The 12967-nt window shown below is 49.2% G+C and overlaps 1 protein-coding gene across 1 annotated transcript; it reads right to left on the minus strand.

Moving 5' to 3' along the window:
- Positions 1–386: 386 nt before the first annotated feature.
- LOC103189428 (dentin sialophosphoprotein-like) lies at positions 387–6199 on the minus strand. Its single transcript, XM_042344923.1, has 4 exons — positions 5785–6199; positions 5015–5038; positions 3134–4273; positions 387–415 (listed from the first exon to the last, which is right to left on the minus strand). Exons 1-3 carry the CDS (start codon positions 6197–6199, stop codon positions 3135–3137), a joined length of 1578 nt encoding a protein of 525 aa, XP_042200857.1. The 3' UTR covers positions 387–415; position 3134.
- Between the last annotated feature and the right edge of the window lie 6768 nt (positions 6200–12967).

The following is a 12967-nucleotide window of genomic DNA, read 5'->3' on the forward strand; positions in this document are numbered from 1 at the left end:
CTCTAACCACTGAGCTACAGGACTCCAGATGGGAGGACGGTTGTGGCAGGGAGCTCGCCTGTGTTAGTACGGAGACGTGCAGAGGGAGAGAGAGATGAAAGGAGGCGCTGAGCTCCACACACGGTTTTATTTATTGCAATTCACAAAAGACAAAGGTAACCAATCACATTCGCTACAGGATTTCAGCTGCTCCTCGGGAAGGACGAGGCAACATTTGCAATGAAGTAATAATACACAGAACACGAGGTGGGAGGGGGGAGGTCTGCTGATCAACAGGACGGTGGGAGGACTGTTTAACAAGTACAAACACAGGAGGTTATAGACAGAAATGTCAATGCAAGATCGACTGGCTTCCCATCAGACGATATTTTCTCAATTCCTGACTTGTCTTTCTGAGCTGAGCTAGTTGTTTGACCTGGAAGAAAGAAAAGGAAAGAGTTAAGAGCGATTCCTGTGTCTTGTTCCTCTAACACCAACCTCCCATGATCAAAGAAAAACTGATAAGGACATAAGGATTTGCTGGCGAAAGAAGACCAAGGTCCATCCAGTTCGCCTTCCACCATCCTGGCAGTCGCTTGACATGTCGTGTTCCAAACTATATACCATCCCGAGACATTATTATATTGCACAAATCTATCTGATTGCTGGTGTCTGCCTTGAAATTGCCTCTTCACATCTCTAAACACAGGTTCTCTTGTTCTGCTGTCTTGCTCCATCTAAAATATTAATCTGGATTTACTTTTTTAATCTGTTAGCCATCTGAGTGGCCTTCTCGCGAGACTGAAGTTTCAGGGAGCAAGATCTCTGCGTGTTACATAGCTGAGAGTTGATCACTTTGTTTGTGTTTTAAAGTCTCTTCTGTTAGCAGATGTGCAATGCTTTCTGATCTCTCCTGGGAGTTTTTTAAAAAAACTATATAATTATATGAATCATCCCGGCCACAATTCCCCGAATAAAAATTGGGTCATTTGCTTCTTGGTTGTTTGTGCTGGGAAATTACTAAACCAGATTGGCTGCCGCACTTGCCAACAAACCACAGTCACTCAACTTTACAGTAAAATCCCTGTGAAGCGCTTTGAGACGTCCTCCCGATGTGAAAGGCGATACACTGAATGTAAGGATTATTATTAGGATTATTATAGGAATAATTTGAGTACGTTTATTTGACTGATTGCCTATTATTTTTTAATAGAGAGCCACTGGCTCTCACGTCTCTACTTTTGCTGGTCTGACCTCCGGTACCCAAGGCCAAGTGGCCATTGGTCATGAGTGTCGGGCAGTGACACTCGACCTTAGAGGGCATCACATCACATCTGAGCTTGATCTCTCCCCACATGGCTGCCAATAGAGGGTGCTGTGGAAGGACCAGGAGCAGGAACCTGGCTGATTTTACCCTCCCTATCCTGGGAAGGCTGAGGCTAATTTATCCTCTCTATACAGCCAAGATCAAACCCCTCAGCACAGACTGGTATTTGAACCAGTGAGCTCCCATTGCCTGAGTCCCTGCAGCGAGGTGTTGGGTGGTCAGCATCCATTCCTGATGGGGTTGGCTTTAAGTTGACTCTCTGTTCTGCAGAATTCTCCCGCTGCTCAGTTTGGCAAACCCCGGGACAGACACCAATATTTGTTGTTTATTTTCCAACTTGTTTACCAAACACGAGTCTATTTCTTCCTGTCAGCCTGAGTCACCACCTCAGTGTCCACCTGCCAACCTCTGACACTTCTTACACGTCTGTCTGACTGGCGGGAGGTTGGTCAGAAAGGAGTGGGTAGGGAAAGCTAGCAGCTGATATCTACTGACGTTTCTGTGTCTACATGAGGAGCCTGGTCACTTCACATGGAGTTACATACAGAGAGCGATACAGGCCATTTGGCCCAACTAGTCCCTGCTGGGGCTTACACTCCATGCAGGACCTGCCGCTTTGACCTCTACCTTTTTCAGTTAGCTTTCCCCTCTCCACCCCCCCCGCTCCTCAGTACCTGTTCCCAGCTCGGGTGCTAAGCCAGGATTGTGAAGTACCTTCTACGTCCTCCCAACATGAAATACGCTGTGTGAATGGAAGATTGTATTGTATTGTAAGTCCCCAGCTGAACCCTGTATCGACTTTCTTGCTCTTGTAGGCCTGAAGCTCTTTGCCGCATTTACAAGGATTGAGAACTAAACACTCCCCTCTCCCCCCGCCTCACCCTCATCTACCCAAGCCATTACTCATTCAGACAGTCCTCTCTATCCTTCACCCTCAGTGCCAGGCTATCACAGAGAATGTGGTCAGTATGGGACCTGGGGTTCAGACCTTTGTATTAGAGTAGTTTCCTGGCAGAGGCAGAGATGGCCTGCCTGACACTGTCTTTCACCTGCACTTTGTAATCCCATAAAAAGCGTGTATTGAGCCAGGCGATACTCTCATTTGACTGGAGGTTCTCTGTCTGACACACTGTGATGCCGCAAATCTGAAGCCCATGCCAGCCCGATTTAAACCCAAGCTTCTCAGTAAAGAGATCACTGTGTGTCAAATGTAAATAAACAGTGCCTGGATTTGCAGAAATGTTAACTCACGGCGGAGGACAGAGGTGTTGTGTTGGACAAGGTGGGGAAGCGATGGTGAGTGCTGATACATTGTGGGAGGGCTAGAGGGACCCCAGTTATATAGAATGGCCAAACGGTCTTCAGGTTGCCTCGGTTTCTTAAAGACAGAAAGAGAGGAGCGAGGGGGCAAGAGACGGAGGGGTAGAGAGAGGGAGGGAGTACAAAGGTTAGGGACGAAGGAACTAAGAGCTCAGGCCACTGATAGCAAATCCGTGCATCTTTGGGCTTAGTGTTAGGCCTCCAGTGCTCCGAGATGTGAAGGGCATTAAATAAGTTGTTGTTACATAGCTGTGAATCTTTGTGTACCTCCCTGCTGAAGTTGACGGCTTGCAGATGCCTATTAAAAACTTAATATCATCCCCTTTTTATCAACCTCCCTAACTGATGTCTGTACTCCCACAGAGCTTGGAAATGTGACACTGTTTGACGTTTATACAGTGGTGAGTGTAAGCTGTCGTTATCACAGATGTGTTTAGATGTCGTTGTAAGATATTGTGTTTTGGAAACATGTTTATCGTCAGTAAGACATCACACACAAGCACTTACCTTAATCACTACTGTCGGAGTCGCTGCTGTCACTACTGTCGGAGTCACTACTGCCATTACTGCCACTGTTGGAATCACTGCTGTCACCGCTGTCGCTGCTGTCACTACTGTCGCTGCTGTCACTACTGTCGCTGCTGTCACTACTGTCGCTGCTGTCACTACTGTCGCTGCTGTCACTACTGTCGCTGCTGTCACTACTGTCGCTGCTGTCACTACTGTCGCTGCTGTCACTACTGTCGCTGCTGTCACTGCTGTCGCTGCTGTCACTGCTGTCGCTGCTGTCACTGCTGTCGCTGCTGTCACTGCTGTCGCTGCTGTCACTGCTGTCGCTGCTGTCACTGCTGTCGCTGCTGTCACTACTGTCGCTGCTGTCACTACTGTCGCTGCTGTCACTACTGTCGCTGCTGTCACTGCTGTCGCTGCTGTCGCTGCTGTCACTACTGTCGCTGCTGTCACTACTGTCGCTGCTGTCACTACTGTCGCTGCTGTCACTGCTGTCGCTGCTGTCACTACTATCGCTGCTGTCACTACTATCGCTGCTGTCACTGCTGTCCCTGCTATCGCTGCTGTCACTGCTATCGCTGCTGTCACTGCTGTCACTGCTATCGCTGCTGTCACTGCTGTCGCTGCTATCGCTGCTGTCGCTGCTATCACTACTGTCGCTGCTGTCACTACTGTCACTACTATCACTGCTGTCACTGCTGTCACTGCTGTCACTGCTATCGCTGCTGTCACTACTATCACTGCTGTCACTGCTATCACTACTATCGCTGCTGTCACTACTATCGCTGCTGTCACTACTATCGCTGCTGTCACTACTATCGCTGCTGTCACTACTGTCGCTGCTGTCACTACTATCACTACTGTCGCTGCTGTCACTGCTATCACTGCTGTCACTGCTGTCACTACTGTCACTGCTGTCACTACTATCACTGCTGTCACTACTATCGCTGCTATCACTACTATCGCTGCTATCACTACTGTCACTACTGTCACTACTATCGCTGCTGTCACTACTATCGCTGCTGTCACTACTATCGCTGCTATCACTACTGTCGCTGCTATCACTACTGTCGCTGCTATCACTACTATCGCTGCTATCGCTGCTGTCACTACTGTTGCTGCTGTCACTACTGTCAGCTTCATTGACGGCATCCCCAGCTTCATGACCTGCAGAACAGAAAATTAGTGCAGACATTAATGAAGTGAAATGAGAAAGTTTTTTAATGACGTACATCGGTCGTCATTGTCAGTGGAGAGAGCATAATACTGTGAATTAAAGGGACCAAGCGCTGTAAACCCAGCCTGGAATGGAGGACGGGTGGCAATGGAATAAAGTGGAATGTTTTGCTCGGTTGACTTTCGGGATCAGCAAATCTGTAAGATTAGCTTTTTCCCGGGAGATTGGGCAGAGGGTGGGTGGGGGAAGGGTGGCCCCCACCCACCCTCTGCCCAATCTCCCTCCCATTGAGAGGGCAGGTGTTGTCTGTGGATGAACTGGGTTTGATGTTCTGAATAGCTCTTTCTATTCCTTTGTGGCCACAGCGATGCCCACTCCACCGCCCCACACCGTCCTCTTCCCCTGAAGTGCTCATTAGAGCTGCGAGAGGCTTGCAGATTCAGTGAAAATTATTCAAAGCAAAAAAATTATTTACCTCCATTGCCGTTTGCATCCGAGCCTGAAACAGGAGAGAGGGTAACAAGGAGATTAGGAGCCATTTAGAAGATCCACATCAATTTGTTCTTATTTTCAGTGTTGGTGGGTCAGAGACTAAGTACTGTATGTGTACAGTATGGCAGTGTCACAGTCAAGAGGAATACCAGCCTAAAGGGTTAAATCCTACTGTAATTTGTCGATCAGGAATGTTTTACCACACTTACCTCCATTTCCGTTGTCATCGGAGCCTGTGAGGGAGAGAACGTGACATTGAGGTTAAAAGTTACCTAAAGGGACCTGCACTAGCACGGTTTGACAGACCAGCAGTTTCCATGAGCGCCCGACAACCAACAGGGTATTTAGGTTTGTTATGTGCGCTCTGAGGTCGTGGCTCTGGCCATTCAGCCCAAACAGTGCTTTACACTGGAGCCTCTGTACTGACAAATGGACTGAGAGAGGAGACATAATGAATATTGGATAATATTCAGATTAAAAGTTCCTTTAACAGACCCCACAGAGATAGAGATAGAGATTAATTGATCAATCGATTGATTGATTCCACCATGATTGAGCCCTGAGGCGCTGACAGATCAGGTTGAAGAAGGCCTTTTGGCTTATCTGATCTCATCCCTCTAGAATACCCGTTCCCCCCCACCACCGTATTTCCAGCATCCCTGCACTGCAGTCAGTCCGTCATCATCACAAAGGCACTTACCTCCATTGCCGTTGGTGTCAGAGCCTGAAAGAGGAGAGAGAAAGTAACCCTGAGATTTAGTTAAATGGCTCAACTTGAACTTCCTTATGGGTGTATGCAGAGCGCCCTGCGAGCGCCCAGTGGGTTATCTTCGATAAACCGGTCACATAACTACTGTGGAGTCGGCTTCTCTCTCGGTCGGTCACAGGGAAGCAAACGCCGGCGGGTGGGCGGGCAGACTCCCCGCTCCGAGTTCTGCCGGTGGCCGGGACGGGTGCCTCGGTATCCCCGTCTGCTCACTGCGCTGGGACTCACCATTGTTGGCGCCATCTTCCTCACTATCGTCATCGCTGCTATCATCTTCTCCGTCACTGTCATCCCCGTCACTGTCATCCCCGTCACTGTCATCCCCGTCGCTGTCATCCCCGTCGCTGTCATCCCCGTCGCTGTCATCTCCAGCACTGTTGCTATCGCCGCTGTCATCTCCAGCGCTGTTGCTATCGCCGCTGTCATCACTGTCTCCACCGTTTCCGTTGCCATTCCCGCCATTGCCGTTGCCATTCCCGCCATTGCCGTTGCCATACCCGCCGTCACTGTCATTGCTGTCCCCGCTGTCACTGTCACTGTCGTCACTGCTCCTGTAGTACCTGCCAATGCCTGAAGCAAAGCCGAGGACGTTGACTGAGAGAGCGTAGCCACTGGATGGGATCACCATTAACAATAACAACTTGCTTTTATACAGCGCTCCTCACTTTGTCAGCTTTGTCCCATCGCACTCTGCCCTCCCCGCCCTCCCCCACGCCACCCTCCCTCTTTCTCCGGGGGCCATCAGAGCGGACGGAAATCTTATCAGGGACAAGAAGCAGCCAGTGCAATCCTAGAGATGATGAGACTCTTTCCCAATCTCCAGTGCTACAAATCTCTGCAAGCCCTGATCGAGCAAAACTTGTTAGTCTGAGGCAGGAAGGTCCTATTCAATTGGGACTAAATACCCTGGGGATCAGTGAGCAGGGAAAAAGACAAGGGACAGTTGATTAAAGAGTGCAGTCAAAGCCATACTAGAGTTGCTTGTTGGTCAGGTTGGCTTTAGGGGTGCGGGAATCCCAGAGTGTGTGTTAGGGGATAATTGCTGGTAACTGCTGGTGTTTAAGTAGCTAAAGCCGTATGGCTTGCCAATCGAGAGTGCTGCCTGGCAGGCTTCCCGCTCGCTGCTTGTTTACCTTAGACCACCCAATCCGTCAGGACTTTGGCTTGAACTGTTAACAGGAGCCGAGTGAGCAGAATCCCTGCTCCCACTGTGGTCTGAGCAAAGGAGTGAATGTTTTATTTGGGGGACTGCTGAGTGGGAGGGTTGGCGCAGCTCACACTAACCAGCGCTGAGAGGAACTGCAGCTCGGAGCTCAGTGTTGGTGCTTTGGAAAGCCTTTGGCAAGTATATGAAGCAGGTTGGTGTCACGTGGACCTGTCTGAGACACCGGTTTCCTATAGGAACAGTAACCTTACAGACTTACAGGACACCTCCTCACTGCTGTCTGCCCCTGTGTGGCAGGAGCATGGCTCACCCTCCCCTCCTGTGCCCCCCCCCCCTCTACTCCTCCCATCCTCCTCCACGTCTCCACTCCGTGCCCTAAGCCGGGGGCTGGGTGTGAGCAGCCGGGCAGAAGCTGCTGCTCAGATCTCTGTGAGATTGTATTCATGGTAGATTCTGGGTCGAGGAGTATAATTCCTGCACGTGTGAACGGTATGGAGAGTGGAACTGTATGGAAATTGGGTCTGTAAGGCCACTGGACACTGTATGACACAGGGATGCTTCGGAGAAGGAGTTCAGCATTGAGAATTATAACTTTGACTCCCTTTAAACCTCGGTGGGATTGATGGGTAGTGGCGGAGTATGTCTGGCGGATTTTACCAATCGGTGTGGACGGTTAGTGGTGTATCTGTGTCTAACTCTCAATATGTCCAGGTAGTAGGTCCACAGGTTTTTGTCAGTGTTTGGGGGAACCTGCTCCGGGGAGGTGGGGGTGGGAGGCGAGGGAGATAGTCTGTGAGGACTGGACCAGTTGATATGGTTGGTTTAAAAGGCTCGGCTTAAGCACAAGGTAGCAGTGTGGCCACTCAATGTCTCAGCCTCAGCTCCTAGAGCTGTGTATTGGGACCCACAGTACAGTAGCGGAGGGCTTGAGAGAGACAATGTCACAGACACCGTCCTTCAGACGGGACATTTTAAACCAAGCAGCAATCTGTCCACATGGACTTAAATGATGCCAACGTCAAAAAGACAAGGGAGTTTTTCTCTCTCTATCTCTCTCTCCCCGGTGTTCTGGCCAACAATGCCCCAGGTAAAATGGGTCATTCACTTCATGGCAGTTGCTGTGACTTCACTATACCCAAATCGGCTGGCACATTGGCACACAAAACACACAGTCACTACACTTCACAGTAAAATCCCATGAAATGTTTTGAGACGTCCCTCCCGACATGAAAGACACTGCACCGAATGTAAGGATTATTATTATTAACGTCTCAGCTTGGCCGTGGGAGACCGGGTTCTGAGCAAAACCGTTGGGACAAAGGAGGCAATGAATGAAAGGGTCACTCACCTCTACAGTGGCAAACGACCACAAGTCCGAGCAGTGCAAAGACCACGAGCCCCCTCATTGTTGCTGGGTCCTTCTCTTGTGCTGGAACTGGAGAGAATGTGCTCACACTGCGGACACAGGCACGACCTGCACTATTTATCCTCTCCTTGTTCACAGGCCTTCATTGACACTTGGTGCCCACACGTGATCTTGTGGGTGGCTCTTCCGGCAGACGGAAGGATTGTGGCTCGCCACACTGAGAAACCCAAACTGCCATCACAATTACAGGGTCTGGCCACCACCAGGGCGCGAGGTCAGGCAGGCAGCGTGGGAAGAGTGGTGATGAGTAAGAAAGCAATTGGCTGCTGTGTGTCGCCCACAAAATATATAGTCACTACACTTTAGAGTATATTCTGTGAAGCGCTTTGAGACATCGCGAAGACGTGATGAGGCGCTATGTCAAATGCAAGGATTATTATTATTAGAAAGCTAACAGCCTTCCGTTAATCTGGCTGCTGCGTCCTCCTACACTTTCACAGTGATTAATGCAGAGCGCTTTGATGCATTTCAACGTGAGAAGAAGCAGAGGTTATTATTATCAGTGTTTGGCCACAAAACACACAAGTGCTACACTTTACAGTAAATCCTGTGAAGTGCATTGAAAGATTCTCCCAATGAGAAAGGCGAGGTCTCAATTATTATTATTATAATCAGATTTAGGCCTCGCCTAGCTTCAGCGAGAGGTGCTGTCCTTTAGGGCCACAGATTAATCATCCGGATTTTAATAAAATCGGTCACTGAATTCATGGCTGTTTGTGGGACACTGATTTGCGCAATTCTCTGCCGCATTTCACCCAGAAAATACACAGTTACTCCTCTTTACATATCCTGAGAAGCACTTTGAGCTGTCTCAATGACGTGAAAAGATCCTGTATCAAATATGAGGATTATTATTATTAAACCCTGCACTTTGACAAACGGGTGCTCAGTTTAACGTATCAGCTGAAGGACGGTGGCTGTGACAGTGTAGCCCTCCCCCACCTCCATGGTTTACAGCAGACAGAGAGAGAGAGAGACTCAGACAGTGCTGCTGTGGACCTGGTGTTACAGGCATCGGTGGTACTGGGATACCTGCTGGTTCTCGGTACAGCTGGCTGCGTTACCATGTTACCCTGTTGCTCAGCACCCAACATGCGAGACACCCGGAGCCCACGCATCTATCCTGTCGCTTGTTCCATGCGGCCGCATCTCAGCACCATGCGCCAATCCCAGGGGTAGGCTCCCAACCCATCCCGAAACTCTGGAACACTCTTCCTCTATCCCTCCGTCTCACCCCTTCCTTCCCCATCTTCAAGTCGCACCTGAAGACCTTAGTTTTCGACCAAGCCTACAGTCACCTGCCCCCTCTCCCTCGCTCAATGTTGCGCACTCTTGGACGCTACCCTGTGTGAGTGACGCTGTGTAAATGCAAATTGTTGTTGTTGTAGCACTGGAGAGCAATGCTTCAGATTACGTATAGAATCAGTCTGTGGGGCAGAGAGAGAGAGAGAGGAGGGGAAGGGGGCTTGGGTACTGTATTTACAATAAAATGATGGCATTGCAGTTTGTGGTCAACCATAATGCCATGGCTGACTGCGTGTTAAAAACCTATCTTCTGCCCTTTGTATTCAGTGGGCAGCTTGTCTGCCGTGCTGGAGAGTAACCCTTTCAGGCATATTACCTTATTGGTAATTCGCTGCACCCAAGATTGTGGCGGATCGCTTTTCCAGGGGGTAATAATCCCTTCCAAAAATAAATAATAATAATGATTTGGTCACTCAATCCCCAACTGTTTTGAGGGATGCAGCTGTGCGCAATTGGCTGCCGTGTTTCGCCCACAAAATATAAAGTCAATTCACTTTACAGTGTATCCCAGGAAGCCCTTTGAGACGTCTCAAAGGTGTGATCAGGCGCTATGTCAAATGCAAGGATTACTATCATCCCAATTTTGGTCGTCTTTGCATTTGGTAGCGGGTGGGGGCGATGGGGGAAATGAAGTGCAGTGCAGATTCTGGCGGTAGGAAACAATTACTGTTGGGGCCCTTGTTGTTGTTGTTGTTGTTGTTGTTGTGGGCTTTTTTTTATTGCTTTCTATAAACAGTGAAAGGTCTATTGCACCAACCGCAAAGAAAACATTGAATCCTCACCGCGAGGAGAGTGTGGGTTCCACGAGCCAGACACTGAAACCCAGAGGGAATAAAACCCTCAAGGAACTTCATTACTGTCTGGCCGTTAAATTACACTGTCTGCACCGACAGGCCCTGAATGTGTGTTTATGAAGACGACGCTATAAATACTCCACTGATGGAAACTGCAGAGGGTCTGTAGTCAGTGGGTAATGCAGGCATCGGTGTGAGCTCGCTGTTCAGTCAGATTTCAAGGAGACAATAATAATAACCTTTGCATTTGATATCGTGCCTTATCACGTTTTTGAGGCGTCTCAAAGTACTCTACAGGATATACTGTAAAGTGTAGTGACTGTATATTTATGGGCGAAACGATGCTGTAGGTGTGGGGGAGCGCCACGCTGTTGGTGGTGCGTCTTTTGAATGAGATGTTAAACTGTTCGGCCCATTTGATCTCCAGATTCCCCACTCTCCCACTGTCCCATTGGGGCAATGAGCTGTTTCAGATCTGAGGGAACAAGAAACTCTGAATTCCCAATCTCATCCCTCCAGCCCACCCACCCACCTGCCCGAGCTCCCTATCGCAGCATTGAGCAGGGCACACAGCAGGGCAGCCAGTGAGGAAAACATACACACATGTGCAGCCATTGCATTAATAGATATGTGTCACTCACCAATGTTTGTCAAGCCATCAAACTGGTAGCTCAACCTGTATTCTTGCCTGAGTCAGTCGCTTGTGGGTCCAGCCCCCACGACAGGGACTTTGAGCTCACAATCTAGACTGATGCTCCAGCACATTGCTGTTCTTCAGGTGAGACATTAAAACCAAGCTCCCCCCAGTATGTGCCTCGCTCAGGTGGACGTCACTGGGAAAACAGAAGGGCATTCTCTCGCTGGTGTCCTGCCGCAATCCCTCGGTTTTAATATCTCATCCGAAGGACGGCGCCTCCGAGAACATGGCGCGTGGCAGTGCAAGCGCTCTTCTCTCCCAAACCCTGGCCTGAACGTGACCGATAACAAAGGGAGGGGCTGGTTTTGAGTGGTCAAGTGCATAACTACCTGTTACAAGCACCAGTGCAAATTACTGCAGTTAGAGGAAACCGCGGGTCAGACACACAGCGGAGGAGCAGAGGAAGCTGGTGAATCTGGGCGGACAGTTTCCAAGTCTGGCGCTCGCTCTTTGTCCCTTTGATCCCAATTATAGTTGATCCCAACGTCTGAAACACTCCCAAGTGCTCAGTGCTGTGACCCATGGTAGTATAAGTCCCTGAGGTATTTTCATTCAATCCCCAAATATCAGCCTCCTACATTCTTCAGGCTGTGATGTGAAGTGTGGCATGTCACTGTGAGCAAACGGGCGGCCGCGTTCACTTCCCAGTGAAATCCAGCGGAGCACTGAGAGACTTCCACCCAATGTGAAAGACGCTATACCAAACGCAAGGCTGATGAGTCAACTCTACATTGACGCAAAGTTGCCGGACAGTTCTGAAGTTCAGAGGGGCTTCGGACACCGCGGGAAAGGAAAATAAACTTGACAAATTAATTCGGTCAAGCTTTGCCTAAGGTGGCGGAAATTGTCGCTGGCTAATTGCTGTCGGCTGCTGCGCCGATTTTACTGCATCTTTCAAAGGTCCTCCTGCCGTGTCAGTGCCATACAAACTTACATTTGTAAAGCGCCTTTCAAGTCGGGAGTGGCTGCTGCCGGGAGGGGGACTGAGAAGCGATTAATCTCGTGAGCTCACGGCTGGTTTCAGCACTAAGGCCAGGCACCAGCCTTGACGCTTCCTTTGTCAAACTGAGCTTGCATCTTCAACTCCTTGTGCTTTATCATGTCAGGAGACTGTCTTAAACTGCTTCACAGGATTTTACTGTAAGGTGTAGTGACTGTGGTTTGTAGGCGAATGCTTTGCAGCCAGTTTGCGCACAGCCATAAAGTGAAGGCTGATTTTATTTATCTGGGGGAAATTAGAACAGGATCTCTGACAGGATTTCCCCCAGCACTGTGTTCAGCTTACACTATATACCAATGTGGGGGCCTGAGTCCACAACCTCTGACTCAGAGATGAAATGTCTGACAGTTGAGTGAGTTGAGTTAAAGTGTGCAAGGTTTTCTCCTTCAAGACCCATCTCCAGACCCTCCCCTTCGACCGCACCTTCGGTCGCCTTCCTGGCCCTACCCTCCACCCATCCTGATCCCAACCACCAGCTTGGGTCCCTGACTGTCCAGCGCCTTGGGATGTCCTCCTGACGTGAAAGGCGCCGTGTAAATGTCATCTGTTGTTATTGTTGAGGACAGGACAACACAGAGGACAATGCAGAGAGGGAGAATGCATTTTATTTTTTTAATGTTGACAAAAGATACAGTGATACATGCATACTGGATTGACACTACATACACAAAAGGCAACTTACACTCAGGAGAGGAAAAAAATACAAGCCCGTGATTAGCTCACTTTAAAAGGCGATAATAAATGGAATCGCGTGATTTATGAGACATGCATAATTGTTAATGAAACAGTCAGCTATTAGTTACTACTCTGTCTGTGCTCTAACACAGTCACAATGTACATTTTGCTTTCGACAATCATGGATGGAAGTTGCTGAGGTTACATACATCTTGGTGCTTTAGACAAGACTTGTTGGTTAGGAAGATACAGTTACTGGGAATATTGGACGGAAATAATGGAGGCTAACTGGGAAACACTTTTGCAATTCCCTCTGCTGGGTTCTGGAGCTTTG

The sequence above is a fragment of the Callorhinchus milii genome, unplaced genomic scaffold (assembly GCF_018977255.1).
Source record: "Callorhinchus milii isolate IMCB2004 unplaced genomic scaffold, IMCB_Cmil_1.0 Scaffold31, whole genome shotgun sequence".
In the NCBI taxonomy this organism is placed as follows: Eukaryota; Metazoa; Chordata; class Chondrichthyes; order Chimaeriformes; family Callorhinchidae; genus Callorhinchus; species Callorhinchus milii.

Excerpts from the sequence above, each read along its gene's own strand:
- LOC103189428 (XM_042344923.1), bottom strand. The coding sequence starts at position 6,199 with ATGGTGATCCCATCCAGTGGCTACGCTCTCTCAGTCAACGTCCTCGGC. Across the intron at positions 5,039-5,784 it reads CAATGGTGAGTCCCAGCGCA|GCTCCGATGACAACGGAAAT; the intron begins GTGAGCAGACGG and ends TCTCCCTCACAG. Across the intron at positions 4,274-5,014 it reads CGATGACAACGGAAATGGAG|CTGACAGTAGTGACAGCAGC; the intron begins GTAAGTGTGGTA and ends CCGTCAATGAAG.